Consider the following 20,693-nt stretch of genomic DNA (forward strand, 5'->3'; position numbering starts at 1 on the left):
AAGAGATTTTAAAGTTAGTATGTTTTGTTTTCTCTATAAGCATATTATAATAAATTGAACTTGTTATGAAAATGGATCTTTTAATTTTTACAAGTGGATTACATTTAGTAAATATTATTCTATGGTGACTTGTCTCATTAAAAAAGGAACTATCCTTAAAACTGGGGACTTTACAATACCTTCCTGGTATCGTAAACAAATGGCAAACAATAAGAACTGCAAAACTTAGCTAGTATGCAGCAATACCAATGAGACTTTTTTTTTTAAGGTAACTGTCTATTGTTTTTGCAATTTACTCATTTTCATTTGTTCACGTAACAAATAACTATCAAGTGTCTTTTAGCTCCTGAGTGTTATTCTGATGTTGTAGAATGCAAACATTCAAAAAACACAATCCCTGCCCTCCAGGAATTTGTTATTATCCTTGTCATTTTTATTATTTACTCTACTTTATTTAGTGCTTACTATGTGCCAGAGTCCCCTAGTGCTTATAATTACCATTGTTATTTTTTTATTGACATTTAATATGTTCCAGATACTGTAAGTCCATAGTGAGGAATTAGACTTTTAATATGTTCCAGATACTGTAAGTCCATAGTGAGGAATTAGACTTTGAGGAATTAGACTTTTAGTAGAATTTAGGGTAAGTATGCAGACTGAATAGTAAGTTTGCCAGGTAAAGTGGCAGAAGGACGATGTTTGGCAGGAGAAACATCCATCAAGATTACATGTTTTGTGGGGCACCTGGGTGGCTCAGTCGTTAAGTGTCTGCCTTCGGCTCAGTTCGTGATCCTAGGGTCCTGGGATCGAGCCCGATGTCGGGCTCCCTGCTCCGCGGGAAGCCTGCTTCTCCCTCTCCTGCTCCCCCTGCTTGTGTTCCCTCTCTCGCTGTGTCTCTCTCTGTCAAATAAATAAATAAAACCTTTAAAAATAAAAAAAAAGATTACATGTTTTGCAGACGGAACAGCAGTGCAAAGGCTAAAATGTACGAGTGAACTTTGGAGGATTTATGAGCAGTTCAGTTTTGCCAGTACAAAAAGTGCGCTATGGGAATGGTTGGAATGAGGTGAATACTTAGCTAAGGCAAGCTTATGAAAGTTTTTCAGTCCTATGGAAAGGAGTAGATCTTACCCTGTAGACCTTGGGAACTTTATCAGGTAAAATGCTTTTAGCTGCAAATAATAGGTGACTTATAATAGTGACTAAAACAGGGGCACCTGGGTGGCTTAGTCAGTTAAGTGTTGACTCTTGGTTTTACACAGTCTCGGGTCATGAGATCAAGCCCCACATCACGTTGGGCTCCGTGCTCATCATGGAGTCAGCTTGAAGATTCTCTTCCTCTGCCCTTCCCCCCGTTCGTGCACTCTCTTGCACGCTTCCTCTCTCTCTCTCTCTCAAATAAAGAAATCTAAAAACCAAACCAAACCAAAACAAAACAGTGACTAAAACAATAGGAACTAGAATTGTTTTGATGGTTCAGTGATCTCATCAGAATCCCAGTTGTCTCTTTTTCAGCTTTGAGGTTGGCATTATTTTATGTCTCCCTTCCTGGTTGGCTAATTAGCAACAGCTCCAGGCATAGTCTCACATGACAATATCCAATGACTGGAAGGACTGTTTTTCTTTATATGTTTCTTTCATTAATTAACTAATTAATTAATTTAAGATTTTACCCATTTATTTGACAGAAGGAGAGAGAGACAGCAAGAGAGGGAACACAAGCAGGGGGAGTGGGAGAGGGAGAAGCAGGCTTCCTGCGGAGCAGGGAGCCCGATGTGGGGCTCAATCCCAGGACCTGGGATCATGACCTGAGCTGAAGGCAGACGCTTAACGACTGAGCCACCCAGGTGCCCCCTATATGTTTCTTTTAAATAAGAAGAAAACTCAGAGGCTAGCAGTAAATTTCCTCTAACATTTTATAGGCTAGGTTATATCGCATGCTTGTTCCTAAACCAGTCACTGGTAAATCAGGTACTGTGATTAGCTTAGCATAATCATTTCTCCTTTTGAAGCTTTTTCTTTAAAGGGTCAGATAGTGACTATTTTAGGCCATGTGGTTTCTCAACTACAATTACCAATGTAGTGTGAAGGCAGCCGTATCAATATATAGGTGAATAGATGTGACTGTGCTCCAATAAAACTTTATTTACAGAACCAGATGGCAGGTCGGACTTGGCCTGTGGCCGTAGTTTGCTGGCCCCGCATGTGGAGGATATATTGAAGGAAACCGTGTAAAGAGACTGGAAGACAAAGGAAGCTTATATTTCCTTAGCCTAGTATCAGTCCATTATGAAATTTTCACCCTTCTGTACTGAAAAAGTCAGGAGGCACAATTTATTCAATTTTTTTGAATATTTAAAATTTTTAAAAAAATTTTATTTATTTGAGAGAGAGAGATAGCACAAGTGGGGCAGAGGGGCAGGGGCAGAGGGACAGGGGCAGAGGGAGAGGGAGAAGCAGATTCCCTGCTGAACAGGGAGCCCGATGCGGGGCTTGATCCCGGGGCCCTGAAACCATGACCTGAGCTGAAGGCAGATGCTTAACTGACTGAGCCACCCAGGTGCCCCCTTTCTTTCATTTTGCTCAAAATTTCTTTATTCATTTAAGAAATAACAATAATAGTTGGTGGCTTTTTTTCCCCCTCTGGAAGTCATCAGTTAAGAGCTCATGTTTGAGTAGGGCAGTGGCGGGGGAAATAGAAAGAAGAGACAGAAAAGAAGTATAGTTAATATGATTTCATGATTATTGAATGTAAAAAGTTAGGGGAGAGAGGAAATCTAAGAAGATTCATGTTTCCAGGTTGTACACTAGCATTTAAATGGGACAGGAAGAATGAGTAGGACTTTATTGGATGAAGAGAGGAGAGCGGTGGGAATAGGGAAGACCAGGTTTTTTTCTGTATATGTTGAATTTGATGGAATGTCCACGTAGTATATTTTCAGTAATTGGGTAATTGAACACGAGGAGTTTCTAGCTGGAGATAGAGCTAGGTTGGAGGTGCAGATCTGAAATAATCTGAGTATAATTATTAAGCGAAGTCATAGCTTGGACAAAGATTGAGCTTGTCCATGGTGGAGAAACATATAGAATGAGAAGAAGGCCAGTGAACAAACCCTGGGAATACCAATATATAAGGGGTGGATGGAGGGGTAGGAGTTAGTAGAGAAGACTGAGGGGTGACTGGGGAAATGTAGGAGAGGAAGTAGAGGAAGTGATGTTGAAAAAATTTAAAAAAATATTTCAAGGAGGAGTAGTATGTGTATAAAATGAAATTACTGGAAAGAAAGTTGGATTTAACTTTTAAAAGCTCTTTGGTGGTAACCTTTTCAAAAGAATTTTTGAGTTGTAAGATCTATTATTTACATGTTTGGGACTTTCTGTGTCCAAATATGGAAAAATAACACATCAAGTAAGGTCCCACGTGACTTTTTTGTAACTGCTGTATCTACCCGGACAGGGTCAAGGGAAAATGGTCTAGCCTGGTGAGTAGACTTGCCAACATTTTTCCATAATTGTCAAAACCTAGGAGTCAAGTGCGAGGAAAAGTGTTGTCTTTCTTACCTGTCTCTTGTGGAGATACTTGAGTTTCTCCTCAAGTCCTTGATACACTCTCCTGGATGAATACGAAAACAAAACAGCAACAGGCAGGAAGCCACTGTCGGGCCCTATCTCTGATATGGAATCATGATGCAGCTGTATTTTGAGAGTTTTAAATTTTGATCAGAAATAGTTGACGGACCAGCAGTTTGGAGCCTTTTGACCTCTTTTAAATATTTTATTGCAGAAAACTAGTGTAATGCCAAGGAGAAAATATAAGGTGACACTGAATATACTAGTCTCACTAGTTTAGGAATTCGGTGTCAGTAAAAACAGTCAATACCTGACTATTTTTGTTAGTGCTGTCTCCCTTGATCCTCTTTTCATTTGCCTTCTTCTAATGTCTCCACTTTTACTGCTCCTTTCTGAATTTCATCTCTAAAGAAAGCGCTAAGGAAAATTGTCTTGGAATCCAACAGTATGAGAACACACTTCGACCATATGTATGTTTGACATATATGTATATTTCCTTCTAAGGTCATGGGCTACCTAATCTCAAGTGTATCTCATATTTTATTAGTTTCTTGTGCTAAATTTCTTTGTATCTGTATCACAGTGACAGAGTTACTGATGATGGTCTGCCAAGACTGAAAGCATTTTCTGGATTGTCAGAAATTTTTCTCTGATATAGTTATAATGTGACATGCTTTTATACAGTTTTAATGTGACATGCTTTTATATTTTTTTCAGAAATCGGTAAACTGTGACTTAACAAGAATATATGGCCAATTAGATTACCAAGTTTTTAACCATCTATGTATATAAGATAACTCACTCTATTTTCCCCCAAATGAGCCCTATTGATCTTTAATGATCAAATCCACTATTTTCAGGGTGGAGTGGATAATTCATCTTATATTTTGGATGGAGTATTTTTGGCTTTTTTTTTTTTAAGATTTTATTTATCTACTTGACACACAGAGAGATAGCAAGAGCAGGAACACAAGCAGGGGGAGTGGGAGAGGGAGAAGCAGGCTTCCCGCTGAGCAGGGAGCCCGATGTGGGGCTCGATCCCAGGACCCTGGGATCATGATCTGAGCCGAAGGCAGACGCTTAACGACTGAGCCACCCAGGCGCCCTGTTTTTGGCTTTTTGACTAATTTGTCAACAACTGCCTTTAATAGGTGAACTATGTTTTTAATTCTATAAGAAATTAAGGAAAACCCTGGAAACAAAACTCTATAATCCATAGTGTGTTGTTAAACTGTGTATGATAGTTATATATTTTTCTATAATTATCCCAGTTACCTTATTGATTCCTAACTACCATAAGAATGGTATTAATCCCTATTTATTTATGTATTTATTTTTTTTAAAGTTTTTTTTTTTTTAATTTATCTGACAGAGAAAGGCACAGCAAGAGAAAGAACACAACTAGGGGGAATGGGAGAGGGAGAAGCAGGCTTCCCGCTGAGCAGGGAGCCCGATGTGGGGCTCGATCCCAGGACCCTGGGACCGTGACCTGAACTGAAGGCAAACGCTTAACAACTGAGCCACCCAGGTGCCCCAAATTAAGCCCTATTTAGTTGGAGAAAATTTGTGTGATCTTTTCATTTTTTATAGGAAATTTTATCGTGTAGAACATATTGATAATCAGGATTCTCTGTTTTTTCCTGATTAAAATAAGATTGTTGCTTGTTTGACATTATTTTCTGATCATTATGTCATCTATTCTTTTTATGCCTTTATTCAGATGGGTGTAGAAATACAGGAATCTCCAAGGCAAATATTAAGAAAAACAGATTCAAGGAAAGGTGTTCTGTGAAATAACCTTCTGACTGTAATCATGTAGAAAACATCAACCCAAATCATAAAAATTTCACATAATGCAGTTGTATTAGAGGCTCCCAGAACGACACCCAGGTTTGGTTATTCACTAGAAGAACTCACAGGTCTTAGCATGTTTGTACTCATGCCTTTGGTTTATTACGGTGAAAGGATACAAAGCAAAATCAGCAGAGAGGAAAGGTGCATGGAGTGAAGTCTAGAGGAAACCCAAGTGCAGGCTTCTAAGAATCCTCTGCCTGTGGATGTGCTTAATTCCTCCAGCATCAAGTGATGTGTTTAATTCCTCCGGCATCAAATTATGACAACACGTACGAAATGTTGTCTGCCAGTACAAGAATCTTATAGAGACTCGGTGCCTGAAGTTTTCTTGAAATGATAATCACGTAGGCATCTTCTCCCTAGCGTATACCAAAATTCCAGGTTCCCAGAAGGAAATCAAGTATACAGGATAAGTCACCTGGTTTGTACCAACACTTAGGCACAGCCACTCTTAGCAGCTATGGAATGGTGGGAACCCTCCCAAAATCCAAGTTCCCAGATACCAACCAAGGGCCAGCCATTCAAGTGGGATCTAATGGTGGCAGTCTTTGGCCTGCTGTATGGAATCTTTTTTGCACAGGAATTAGAGCCCTGACTTAATTTTTGTTGTTGTTTTAAGATTTTATTTTGACAGCAAGTAATGTGATGGTATAACATGGTACTGGTTTCAGCACATGATCTGTATTAAATTGAAGTGCTGGTTACTTTTTTGACTTTTGGTGAATATTTAACCCGTATTTGTACATAAATTACTGGGGCAATATTAGGTAATTATAATCTTTTTTTTATCTTACTAAACTTTCATTATGATTCTTAAACAATGATTTCTGATTTAAAATTAGAATAAAAACTCTTAATTATATAGATAATGCAGTTTTGTTTCATATGGTGGTGAATCCCTGTTTATAATTATAAAATAAGATTCGATTATATCATTGTCAATTATTTTCCTGCCTAAGTATGCAATTAAAATTATTTGCGGGCGCCTGGGTGGCTCAGTCGTTAGGCGTCTGCCTTCGGCTCAGGTCATGATCCCAGGGTCCTGGGATCCAGTCCCACATTGGGCTCCCTGCTCAGAGGGGAGCCTGCTTCTCCCTCTCCCACTCCCCCTGCTCGTGTTCCTGCTCTTGCTATCTCTCTCTCTGTCAAATAAATAAAATCTTTAAAAAAATAAAATTATTTGCTTTATGTATTTCCATATACTTCAATTTGGTGGATAACACGTGTATTCCGTTACTTCGGTCTTTATCTTAATTTTCATGGTGGCTGTATCTTTAATACGTGGTGATAGCAGGCTCAATGGATACCTTTTTTTTCTTCATGATAAATAGGCCTTACTTTTTTAGAACATTTTCAAGTTAACAGCAAAATATAGCAGAAAGTACAGAGAGTTTCCGTTTACCCCATGTTGCCATACATGCATAGCCTCCCCTGTTGTCAACATCCTGTACCACAGTGATAGACTGTTTTATTTACATTAACTCATCTTTACCATCCAAAGTCCATAATTGACGTTACGGTTCAGTCTTGGTGTTGTACATTCTGTTGGTTTTAACAAATGTATAATGACACGGAATAGTTTCACTGCCTTGAAAGTCCTCTGTGCTGTTTCTATTCATCCCTCCTTTTGCCACAACCCTTAACTCCTAACTTGAAAGGTTTTGCTTTTCCCAGAATGTCCTATAGTTGCAATCATATGGTGGATATGTTCTTGGATGTTTTTTTTTTATTTATTTTAATTTAATTTTATTTTTTTAAAGATTTTATTAGAGAGAGAGAACTCGACGAGGGGGAGGGGCAGAGGGAGAGGGAGTTGCAGACACCTGCGCTGAGGAGGGAGCCCGATGTGGGGCTCCATCCCAGGACCCTGAGGTCATGACCTGAGCTGAAGGCAGATGCTTAACCGATTAACCGACTGAACCACCCAGACGCCCCTCTTCTTGAATGTTTAAAAAATTAAAATTCCAAGGTAATGGAATGTAGTGATTCAAGATATTCTCTGTCCTTTGTTTTGTTTTGTTTTGTTTGTGTTCATCAGTGTAGGATCTGATGACATATGCCTTACAGACTGAAAAAGTGTGATTTCTGTAGGCATTTGTCACATAGTGGGGAGGGTTGAGAACAATGACATCATGTACTGCTACCTAGCACTAACTATTGGTACCATCCTGGTCTAAGAGGTGGGTCCAGATAGACTCTCTAGCAATGAAAGTAGATAGTCTCAAGAGGTTATACTTTATAAAACCAGAATCACTAAAGTCACTAAAATCTTTCATACTTACGTGCAATTGGAAAGAAGGCCAGAGAGAGTCTGTTTGCTATGTTTTGCCATGCTGCAAAGTACACTGGCTATAGACCAAACTTTGTGATGAGATGTTTCATCCTAAACTTAACAGTCTGCTGAAGAGCTGGAGGAGTTCTGTTGTGTTACAGCAAAATAAATACAGTCTCTTTTAACTACACCTAGTAGTGGAAGTCCAGAAGAATCATGTTATTTAAGTTTGACATTGTCAGTCTATGATAATGATTCTGCTAATGATACCAGTTTCGGTCAGTCTCATAGGGTTTGGTTACAAGGTATCAAATTCTGATAAATACCATTCTCTTCTTGCATTTGGTAAATGTAGAGGAGAAAGTAAGATTTCTTAATGCATTAACTGCCTACCAATAATATAATTAATAGTCTTTCCAGTGTGGTTTCCAGGTGTGGTCTTGAAGGAATACTTTTTAACAAATCATCAGTCTTATACTTTTAATATTCTGTATTTTTCTATTGTTGATTTAAAATGTATTTTGCTTTTTTCATTAGTGGTGGATAAGATTTCTGAAGAGGAGTCTTTAAGCAGGTAGGATTTTTATGGAGTCTTTAAAATTACGTGTTAAATAAGGGAATGCAGAGAAAAGCATTTGTTGAGTTCTACTCTGGGCTAGACACTATATTATGTGCTTGACCTTTATTACTTATATAGTCATTACAACAGCTTCACAAAGTAGCTCTGCTATTGTAGCCTATTTTTTATTAGTCAGCTGTGGTGCAGGGAGGTTGATTAATGGACCTGTGATTGCATAGTTAATGAGTAGCAGACCCATGATTTGACTGTCAGCCTGTGTGACTCCCACATCCATTCTTTTGTCCCTCAGCAGCACTGGGATTAAGACACAGATCCTAGTCAGATCAACGCATTCAAATTTAGTTATGTGTTACCCCTGCTTTAGAGTTTTCTTAAGAAACCAGGTTCGTTCAAGCATTTGTCCTAATATATTTGACGACTAGTGATAACTAGAGGTCATTATTGCAGTGGTAACTAGTCTCTTGTTTTTACTGTCAAAGATTTTAGGGTAGATCTCAGTTACCTATGGCCACAGTACATAGCTTTTACACAAGCAAGACCTAATCAGGCAAATTCTTAGATATAGTGATGTCTGCTCTCCTTGAGAGGAATGATGTTTCCAGAAGTGAAGGATATGTAATCTAGGTGTAGACCATGTTACGTTAATTAAGTTTATCATCTATTTAGAGGCTATTTCTAAATGATTCTCTATTTACTGACTTCCCAGTCTAGTTTTCCCTTTAGGCTAGTACCCTTGACTAGTTCTTTGAAGCTTCTTTTTTTGTAGACCTTTTTCCTTTTCTCCATGACTTTTCTATAATCTTTTCTTGATTGTTTTTTTTTTACTTTGTTCTCTGCTTTTCTTGTTGTTTTAGTCCATTAATTTTTTCCATTTCTGCCAGCTAATTAGTCTCTGTTTTTCTCTAGACAAAATCAAAAGCACATAGAATTTCAGGATTTTAAGGAATCTCAGAGATGAATTAATCAAAATACCCTCTGGTACTGCAACCTATGTTTAACATCCTCACCAAGTGGTTGTTTAAATGGAGAATTTGAAACTCAAAAGAGATTAAAAGTGACTTACTTGGATATAAGTGACAGAAATGAGATTTAAATTCAGGTTTTTTCCTTTTTTTCATCTTGTAGGTGAATGTTTTAATAATTGAAAGATGGGGAGGGGGTCTTGTGAACACAGTGAAGGTGGATAAGGAAGGAATTAGCAGGAGAGGCCAAGTTTCAAGAAGAATAACACTGGGTTGGATAGTTTTAGAAAAGATGTCAGAATAGTGGGGTTTATAATAAGTTAGATAAAGATGAATTATAGGAATGAAGGATACACACACACACACACACACACACACACACACACACACACACAAAGGAATGAAGGACACAGGATATTGGGAGTTGTTTAGAACGGCATATTAAAATAGAGGGTTGAAGAGAATCTTGAGCAGCTTTTTTGTTTGTTGGTTTAATTGAACGAACTAGCATGCTTCAGGTTTTCTGTTGAGAGATATTAAAATCATTTGAGCCACTGGGAAGAATCTTTTTACAGCATATAAGAATGTGATATCATCTACTTGCACCCCAACTTACAGAGAGTGGCTTAGATCCTCTTGAGTAATAGGCGGAATGGAGATTCTACACAACATAGATGTATGGCCCAAGGTAGCGGTCTCCTCACTCCACCTCTTTTCTTAATTCTCTGATGCCCTGCCCATGTGCATGTAGGGTTTGGTGGGGTAGGACTGGCTGTCAAATCAGTAAGAGAGTTTTATTTGGGTAGTTGGTAACATGTCTATGTTGAGATGACTACATGGAGGACTGAATCTCCATTTAGCTTGTTCTCCAGGAGCAGGAAATGGCTCCTACTCTTGGTCATTTGAGCCTATCCTTGTTTTGGGAGTCTGTGCTTTCATAGGCTAAAGACTTAAAGGTTGGAGAGTACCACTGAACCCTGCAGAAGAGTGATAATAGGAGTGGGAACTCACAGAAAGAAAATACTAGGCAGTGTATAGGGAAATGGAGGCACAGCTACCCGGACTCTATTTTTATCGCAGTCTCTCTTCTTGGGTATCTGAGTGCCTGTGAAGGTTTTTAAGGTCTTGCTAGTTTATGTAGACCTAAATAAGGCAGGACCTGTGAAGGAAAAACTTTGGACCTTATAATTTTTAATCTTTTAATCTGGGAATAGTATTCCCACTAATAGCATTAATTTGTTCTTTAACATTTATATATTTATTTATTTCTTTTAATTGAAGCATAGTTGACCCAAGATGGTAAGTTAGTTTCAGGTGTACAAGGTAGTGCTTGAACAACTCTATATGTTACACCATGCTCACCACAAGTGTAGCTACTATCTGTTACTGCATAATGCTATTACAGTACCATTGACTATATTCCCTATGCTGTACTTGTATCCCTGTGACTTACTATAACTGGAATCCTGAACCTCCCATTCCCCTTCACCCATTGTGTCCGTCCCCCACCCCCTTCCCTTCTGGCAATACAGAATTCTCTCTATTTCTGGGTCTGTTTCTGCTTTTTGTTTGTTCATTTGTTCTGCTTTCTAGATTCTACATATAAGTGAAATCATACAGCATTTGTCTTTCTCTGACTTATTTCACTTAGCACAATACCCTCTAGGTACATGTGCATTGTTGCGAATGGCAAGATCATATTCTTTCTTATGGCTGAGTAACATTCTTGTGTGTGTGTGTGTGTGTGTGTGTGTGTGTGTAAGAGATACATCTGTTGATGGACACTTGGGTTGTTGTAAATGATGCTGCAATAAACATGGGGGTGCATATATCTTTTCAAATTAGTGTTTTCATTTTCTTTGGGAAAGTAAATAACCAGTAGTGGAATTACTGCATCATATGGTATTTCTATTTTTAATATTTCAGGGAACCTCCATACTGTTTTCACACCATTTTCTATCCCCATCACCAGTGCACAAGGGTTCCTTTTTCTCTACATCCTCACCAACACTTGTTTTTTTTGTTTTTGATTCTAGCCATTCTGACAGGTATAAGGTGATAATTCATTGTGGTTAACTTTTAAACAATTAACTTTCAAACATTTCAGAGAATTCCTTGCCTGTCACTCTTAGGTATGGGAACTGAGACTGGGTCTTTAGTAGGTATTTCACATCTTCGGAGAGGTGGAGGCAAAATAGATAATGAAAACCTTTTTAAAAACAGAGACCAAATTTTGAAAGACCTATACTCTAACAACTATAAAACATTGATGACAAATTGTGTCAAGACAGAAGAAGTGGAAAGACGTTGCATGCTCATGGATGGGAAAAACACATATTGTTAAAATGTCTATATTACCCAAGGCAATCTACAGATTTAATGCAATGCCTATTAAAATACCAACATTTTTCACACAACTGGAACAAACAATCCTAAACTTTGTATGGAACCACTGAAGACCTCGAATAGCCAAAGCAATATTGAAAAACAAATTGGAAGTATCACAATTCCAGATTTCCAGTTCTATTACAAAGCTGTAGTAATCAAAACAGTATGGTACTGGCAAAATACAAATATAGATCAGTGGAATAGAGAAAACCCCAGAAATAAACCCAAAACTATATGGTCAATTAATCTTTGACAAAGCAGGAAAGAATATCCAATGGAGAAAAAGCAGTCTCTTCAACAAATGGTGTTGGGAAAACTGGACCACTTTCTTTAAAAATAAACTCAAAAACGGGTTTAAGACCTAAATGTGACACTTGAAATCATAAAAATACATGAAGAGAGCACAAGCAGTAATCTCTCTGATATTGGCTATAGCAGTGTTTGTTTTTTTTTTTTTTCTCTAATTATTTCTCCTGAGGCAAGAGAAACAAAAGCAAAAATAAACTGTTGGGACTACATCAAAATCAAAAGCTTTTGCACAGCGAAGGAATCAGTCCACAAAATGAAAAGGCAACCTATGAATAGGAGAAGATATTTGCAAATGACATATCTGATAAAGGGTTAGTATACAAATATAAAGAACTGATAGAACTCAACACCCAAAACACAACCCAGTTTAAAAATGATCAGAAGGCATGAACAGACATTTTTCCAAAGAAAACATACAGATGGTCAACAGGCACAGAAGAAGAGGCTCAACATCACTCATCATCGGGGATGATGCAAATCAAAACTACAATGAGACACCACTGCACACCTGTCAGAATGACTAGAATCAAAAACACAAGACACAAGTGTTGACGAGGATGCGGAGAAAAAGGAACCCTCTTGGATTGTTGGTGGGAATGCAAACTGGTGCAGCCACTGTGGGAAACAGTATGGAGTTTCCTCAAAAAGTTAAAAATAGAACCACCCTATAATCCAGTAATTGCACTACTGGGTATTTACCCAAAAAATACAGAAACACCAATTCAAGGGGCTACATGCACCCCTATGTTTACTACTGCATTATTTACCAGAGTCAGCCCAAGTGTCCATTGATAGATGAATGGATAAAGAAGTGATATATATACACAATGGAATATTATTCAGGCATAGAAAAGAATGAAATCTTGCCATTTGCAATGAAATGGACGGAACTAGAGAGTATTATGCTAAGTGAAGTCAGTCAGAGAAAGACAAATACCATATGATTTTACTCATGTGTAGAATTTCAGAAACAATAAAAATGAGCAAAGGGGAAAAAAAAAAAAGACAAACCAAGAAACAGAGTCTTAATGATAGAGAACAAACTGATGGTTACCAGAGGGGAGATGGGTGGGGGAATGGGTGAAATAGGAGGTAGGGATTAAGGAATGCACTTGTCATGATGAGCACTGGGTGATGTTTGGAATTGCCGAATCATTATATTGTATACATGAAACTAATATAGTACTTGTATGTTAATGATACAGGAATTAAAACACAAACTTAGTAACAAAAACAGAGGCCAAATTTTAATTATATCAAGAAACTTCATTCAGTAAATAGATAGCTGACCTTTCATTCGATTTTTCTTTCTAATAAACTTGCTTTTGTTGTATGTTTTTGCTCTTAAGTATTTCCATTAAACCTGGTACTGATGATTCATGGCTTACATCAGATGCTGAAGACTTAAATTTTGGTATCCAGGTAAAGTACTCTCTTGTGCAATTTGTTTTCCTGCTCTGAATTTAGTTTGTATGTTATTTACTCTTAAAATTTAGCAGTGGCCTACCTATTATCATTTTATGTTTGTGATGGAAAGTTGGTCATAACAAACCATTTTGTAGAAATATGATGAGTTGAAAATTGTTTTTTTTTTTTTACTCTGGTAAATACTGAAGGTAGAGACTGAAAAAAGTGGGCTGGAAAATACATAATGACAGAAAATTATATTGGGAAAAGCTTTTCCATAATGGAGGAAATAAGATACTTGGTCAAGGGTAACGATTCTTACTGTGAGTTTTAAATTATGTTAACATGACTTCTTTCTTTCTTTCTTTCTTTCTTTCTTTCTTTCTTTCTTTCTTCTCTCTCTCTCTCTCTCTCTCTCTCTCTCTCTCTCTCTCTCTTCTTTCTTTCTTTCTTTCTTAATATGACGTGTATACTCATGCCTAAATGAAATCTATAGTGGATTCAATTATTGCGGAGATTTTTTATCTTGGACATTTTTTACCTTGGTAACATATTGTTTCAAAAAAGACTTTTTTCTCTATTTTTATCCTTTGTTCTACATTTAGACTAAAATAATATTAGAAATTGTGGAAATTCAGAAATTTAAATTGTTTCTCAAAATTTATATTGCAAAGGTATTCCACTGTGTTTTCAAAATAATTCCATTAAGAGTATACTTAAAACTTTATCTAAGTGAAGAATACATGTTTTGCCTAAAATAATAATCAGTTCTAGAGGCAGAGGCTCTTCATAGCCATATGATAAAATGTCCAATTTGAGAAATCTTTTATAGTATAGTTTTTAAAAATATCTACTCAATCTTTGTATCAGATTCTAAAATTTAAAATTTCATTCTTATTTAAATATTCATTTTAAAGCCCCTGCATCATTATAAGCTACTGGATGTTAGGAAACGTAATTGTGCATCTCCTAGAACGCCTAGAATAAAGTCTTGCTTGGAAGAAGCCATTTCATATTTTCTGAATGTGAATAAATGAGCAGACAGATGGAATTCTATATAATGGAATGTTATAAGTAATGTGCATAATGTGTCATAAATATATGAATTTTTAACAATATGGCTCAGATTTATATTCCTTTTTTAGTTTCTATAAACATTTTATTTATTATTTATTTGAGAGAGAGAGGGAGAGAGAGAGAGAAACAACAGAGGGGAGAGGGCCAGAGGGAGAAGCAGGCTCCCTGCCGAGCCAGGAGCCGGCGGACTCAGTCCCAGGAACCCGGCATCATGACCTGAGCCGAAGGCAGTCGCTTAACCAACTGAGCCACCCTCGCGTCCCAATTCTGCTGTTTTTATTCAAACAGAAATGAAGCAGAATTTATAAAAATTGCAATTATTTATAATGATAAAGTTAAACACGAAATATTTTTATCGATTAAAATTACGACAAACTAAGAGTCAAATGTTATAATTAATGAAAAAAAGTTCTGGGATGACTGGGTGGCTCAGTCGTTAAGCATCTGCCTTAGGCTCAGGTCGTGATCCCAGGGTCCTGGGATCGAGCCGCGCATCGGGTTCCCTGCTCGGCCGGAGGCCTGCTTCTCCCTCTCCCACTCCCCCTGCCTGTGTTCCTGCTGTCGCTGTCTCTCTCTCTGTCAAATACATAAATAAAAATCTTAAAACAATATATATATATATAAGCATTGAATGATGTTAAAGCATAAATGGGGATGCTTAGACTTTTCTCTGTCATCTCTGCATTTACGCATAAAAACTATTTCCTTATACTTTTTACGTGTAATTGATAAAATAATTATGTGCTAAATATAATAATACAGCATAATACAGTTCTGCTAATTTGCAAGCTTAACTTAATGAAAGCTGCGTAGTATTATTGCAGAAAACTGAGGCTTAGGAGTCATAAGGAAGTAGTTTGGGTTTTGAAATTAAGTTATTTAAAAAACTAAAGAATTACTCCAGGCCAAGCTATGGCCAGATGTGATTCTGTGGTGTATATGGATGTGCAAAATTCCTAATCAGATCTAGAAAGTTTGGGTTACAGTTTTTTACAACTTGGAACCTGAAAAGCTAATGCCTGGGACTTGAAAGCATTTTCTATGTGTGTGTGTGTATGTGTGTGTGTGTGTGTGTGTGTGTGTGTGTGTATATTTTAAGATTTTATTTATTTGAGAGAGAGAGAGTGAGTGAGCAGGAGGGAGAGGGAGAATCTGCAGCAGACTCCACTCTGGGCGCAGAGCACTACTGATACCAAGAGTTGGACGCTCAACTGACTGAGCCATCCAGGGGCCCTGAAAGTATTATATTTGGATTGTCAAGTGGATTTACAAGGAGCTTTGGGATTATAATAACAATTTGGTTTAGCGGTGTTTTATTTATTTATTTTTAAAAAGATTTTCTTTATTTATTTGAGAGAGAGAGAGAGAAAGACAGCGTGAGCTGGGGGAGGCGCGGAGGGAGAGGGAGAAGCAGGCTCCCCACTGAGCACATGGGGCTAGATCCCAGAACCAACTGAGCCACCCAGGCATCCCTGGTTTAGTGGTGTTTTAATAGGTAAAAGCCTTTTTGGATAGTTAAAATAGTATGCATTAAGTATCTTTGTGGCAGCCATACTTGTAGTAACATAAGTATAAAGTGATGATGACCTATTCTAAGGTGACAGACCATGGAAGGAGGTAAAAAGGGCCTGACCTCTTAGCACAGGCAGGTGCTACACAATGGTGCAAGCACCATATTCGAAGTCAAAAGATATGCTAGCATCCTGGTTCTGTCACTTGGTAGCTGTGGGATCCCAGAAAAACTTGTTTAACCTGTTTGAATGTCAGTGACCTCATTCATAAAAATGGTACTAATACCTACCTCTCAGGTATGTGTAATGAACAAATGTGGGAACAAATGTGAAAACACTTTGTATACTGTAAAGGCTGCTATAGAAATACAGGACAAAAATGATCACAGCAGTATTTAGTGATTTATTAAATATTGAGGACACTTTTTTTAAATGTGAAGATTTCTGAAGGACAATAAAATAAATGGCAGTAGTGTCAAGAAAAGAATGGCAAAGTTAGAACGGGCAGGTGGATTTCTAATTTGGGATATGTTAAGTTTCAGTGACATTGTATAGGTATACAGCTGACCCTTGAACGGGATGAGTTTGAATTGTGTGTCCACTTACACACAGACTTTTTTGATACAGTACAGTACTGTTAATCTGTTTTCCTTATGATTTTCTTAATAGCCTTTTCTTTATATTGTAAGAATCCAGTATATAATACCTATAACATGAAAATGGGTTAATTGACGTTACATTAATGGTAAGGTCAGCATTAGGTTATAATTTACTCTGACCTTCCATGCTCACTTTACAGAGTCCAGGGCCAAATGAGGATTAAGACGTAGATTAGATCTAGAGAGCAGATACGAGGTCTTCTCTTTGAATGTTTTGGTTTTTAATTTACATTTTTCCTATTTTAAGTCTAATTGCGTTTAAAGTAGGAAGTTCAATAGGAGATTAGTAGTTAAGTTTTTGGGGAATCAAAAGTTAGATGTGGATTTTTGACTGCACGGCTGTGAACGCCCTTAACCCTTGCATTGTGTAAGGGTCGACAGTATAGTGACTTGGTACTTGAGACCTTCTCAGTGAGATGATTTTATTTCTTTTTTAGAGAGAGAGAGAGAGAGAGAGAGAGCGTGTGAGAGGGGTGGGGAGGGGCAGAAGAAGAGGGAGAGAGAGAATCCCAAGTAGGCTTCATGCTCAGCACGGAGCCGGACATGGGGCTTGATCTCATGACCCTGAGATCGTGAACTGAGCTGAAATCAAGAGTTGGACACTTAACTGACTCTGCCACACAGGCACCCCCCTCAGTGAGATTTTATATGTTTTGACCTTAAATACATTTCTGTTATTGAATATCAGCTATGTACCAGGCTGTATAGGTTGAGGGGTTAGGCTGTAGTGGTAGGAGCAGAAAAAATAAGGAAACAGCAATCCATTGTAAGTTACTATAAGTGCTTTGTATAAAGAAAATGGAAATGTTAGGTTAGGGAATTTTGGGGGAGTTTGTCATTAGGATGGGGATGAGAATGGGAGTGGAATTTTGTTAGTCAGGAAAGATCTCTCTGAATGTGGCAAGAGCTGCCAAGTGGCGGATGAGAAGGACCAGTCGTGCCAGGGTCTTGGAGAAGGACATTCTAGACAGAGAGAACCATGGATCACATCTATGCATCATTTCACTCTTATGTCTTGGAATGACCAGGAAGCGGGAAGATCCGCCCCATTGTCATAATCATTGTTGTTACTGTTGGGTGTAGAAAAGAAAATGTGCATACTAAAATAAGTGCCTGGTACATTTTAGGTAATTAATAAATAAATGTTCTTATTCTTCCCTTAGGAAAGCTTAGACTTTTTGAAGAGTTTCATACCTGTATCTAAACTGCTTTGCTATTATTTAAATATAATTTCAAGAAAAGTTTTTTTCTTTCTTTGCCATTTCATTCAACCATTTATCCTATCAATAAAAATTCCAAGCCGTTGTTTATCTAAATGAAGCAGCAGCTACCACAGTGTTCTATTTATACTCAAGATGATATACTCCAAGGTTTCTCATCATGTCCAGTATCTTCTTCTTTGAGCACTGAAAACGTTTCTGCCGTCAGGAAGAGTTTAAATTTGTAGCAAATATACTTATTAAAGAATTTGTTTAAATACATCTTTTTAATGTCCTTTTATTTTGGTGGGGAATGCAAAGGAGAGTTAGGTGTTTTGTTAGTTCCTGTTGAAAGGTACATACAAATCAGTCTTCTGTCTATGAAAGTATTTACTCTGGCCTTCCATGTTCGGTTTACAGAGTCAGTGGGCAAATGTAGATTAAAAGGTACCCTTAATCTAGAAAGCATATATGAGGTTTTGAGATGTTTTGGTTTTCAATACATGCTTTTCTTATTTGTAAGTCTGATTGCTGTTAACATCGGAAATTCAGATATTTTCTTAGAAAAGGATTCGGAAGTCTTTATGCAGCTCATTTTTGATGTTAATTTTAACAGAGTATTTCTGAGAGTCTTCCAAAGAAAGACGTTAAACGTTTATCTGGAGCTGCGGATCAGAAGGGACCACGTATATTAAATGAAGAAGTAGAAGGTAAGAATTGTATTTTATTAAAAAGTCACTTGATAGAATGTTAATTTAAAATGGGAATAGTGATTGATATGTTCTAATATCCAAAGAAAATCACCTATTAAACGCATAGAAAGGAGAAAGATGTGAAAAGGAGATAAATTGATATCTTATCAGGTGTCAGCAACAGATTAAATTGAGAGTGCCACTGCAGGAACTAAATTACTGGTTCCATTTCAAGATACTCTAAGACCTAAGGAACATCAGGAAATAAGAGGAAAAGAGCAAAAGAGGGAATGATGAGAAAGGCGGAGAGTACCGGGAGTAAATGAAGGGCAAAGGCAGCTCTTTATAGTGGAAGGTGGTAACATAAAATAATTCTTTAGAAGGAAGAGCAGAGTATTTGAAATGCAGGAAAAATATCAAGTGAGCTTCCAGTACCAAAGTTTGTCAGAGTAGTATGCCAAAATTTTTCCACTCTTCCTGATTTCCTCACTGTTGGGAAGACATTAAGGACCGGCGTAGCTGATTATGCAGAGCTATGTCCTAGTCGGCTATAAATGTATATATCTTAATGTCATACAAAATGGTGGCACTTCATAAGATAGTACCATTTAGTGCAAAATAAGAGAATTGAAAGGAAGAAGAGAGCAGGGTCAGTTAGGGGGAGATCAAGGAAGCTTTCGCCCTGATAAAAAGTCCATTAGAAAGTTTATGACTTTTTTTTTTAATTTTATTTATTTATTTGACACAGAGAGAGAGACAGCGAGAGAGGGAACACAGGCGGGGGGGTGGGAGAGGGAGAAGCAGGCTTCCCGCCAAGCAGGGAGCCCAATGTGGGGCTCGATCTCAGGACCCCGAGACGATGACCTGAGTTGAAGGCAGACGCTTAACAACTGAGCCACCCAGGCACCCTGAAAGTTTATGACTTTTAATACATTTTCAGTTTTGGAGAATCGATAGGAACTTGAGGCTTTTTCTAGAAGGTTAAGTTAAGGTAAAGGAATGTGGCAGCAGACTCCGTATGGACCAGAATTTCTCAAATTGTAGTGAATCATCCGAGACCTTGTTAAAAATGCAATTGTGAGCAGCAGGTCTGGGATTCTGCATTCTGACCTCTCAGGTGATGCCAGTGTTGGTGGTCCTTGGGTCATGTGCTCCGTACGTAGCAAGGATGTAGACTTCCCTATAGAGAAATCTGGAAGGGCCACTGGATAGTTCAAGACATAATAGGATCAAGGAAGAGCATGACTTTGTTTTTATTGCTGAGCATGTTTTTAGCTAGAGGGGAGCAAGGAGATGGAGAAAGAGAGGTTATAGATGTAAGATACTGCTGCCACACCAAGAGGAAAGAAGCGGTGGAGATAATCCATAATCAAAGGGATGTAAAAGCAGAACAGTCAAGACCGTAGATCCAGAAATTACTTTTTTTAAAGACTTATTTATTTATCTTAGGGAGAGAGAGAGAGAGAGAGAGAGAGAGCGCGAGCAACCAGGGCGAGGGGCAACGGGAGAGGGAGAGAGTATCCTTAAGCAGACTCCCTGCTGAGCCTGGAGCCCGATGCGGGGCTCAGTCCCAGGACCCTGACATCATGACCGGAGCTGAAATCAAGAGCCAAGACACCCAACTGACTATGCCACCCAGGCGCCCCCAGAAATTACTTTTGAAGAAGGTGGATAGTGAAGGGAAGGAGGGAAGAAAGAAAGTCGTGGTAGCTAGGAAATTTTGGAGTTGATGAGGAAACTTGAGAGAATTCACTTTAGATGGCTTGAGTGTATTTGCACTAAAGCAGATTAAATTACAGCTGCTCCACAAAGAATACTGAAAGCAGATGGAATGCTAAACTTGGGGTAAAACAGCCACTCATTCATCCTCCTGAGATCTATGGGACATCAAAGATCTATGTTGTATTGGTATTCATTATTCAAATGAGATTAATTTGAATATGGAAGCTTTGGCTGTTTTTCTTTTTTAAGATAGCTAATTTTTTGATATGATAGCTGTTTCAAAAAAACCTTTTAAAGACTAACATGATCTACCAAATCAAACTAATTTTGGAAACAAAAGAGATTATCGCGTTCATTCCCTAAATGCTAAAATTGTTATTATCAGTAAGTATGACACTGATTTTGAAATACAAAAGATTTTCAGTATCTAAAAATTCTGTGGCGATTAAATTGATTTTTTTTCCATTTTGGTAGTCCTATTTCCATACTGA

The 20,693-nt window shown here is 37.8% G+C and overlaps 1 protein-coding gene across 3 annotated transcripts in view; it reads left to right on the top strand.

Moving 5' to 3' along the window:
• LOC114203944 (ankyrin repeat domain-containing protein 26-like) overlaps positions 1 to 20,693 on the top strand; it is a 112,129-nt gene that overhangs the window by 35,891 nt on the left and 55,545 nt on the right. For all 3 annotated transcript variants that reach the window (XR_015768747.1, XM_088025465.1, XM_088025464.1), the window contains exons 8-10: positions 8,234 to 8,270; positions 13,285 to 13,357; positions 18,405 to 18,498. Coding sequence is in view for 2 of the 3 variants with exons in the window: in XM_088025465.1 (XP_087881591.1) it covers positions 8,234 to 8,270; positions 13,285 to 13,357; positions 18,405 to 18,498 (204 nt within the window). In the remaining variant the exon portion in view is untranslated. The remainder of the gene's footprint in view (positions 1 to 8,233; positions 8,271 to 13,284; positions 13,358 to 18,404; positions 18,499 to 20,693) is intronic.

Source organism: Eumetopias jubatus, unplaced genomic scaffold, assembly GCF_037043125.1.
Source record: "Eumetopias jubatus isolate StellerSeaLion01/CBP00866 unplaced genomic scaffold, mEumJub1_p1.0 scaffold_8, whole genome shotgun sequence".
NCBI classification, from domain to species: Eukaryota; Metazoa; Chordata; class Mammalia; order Carnivora; family Otariidae; genus Eumetopias; species Eumetopias jubatus.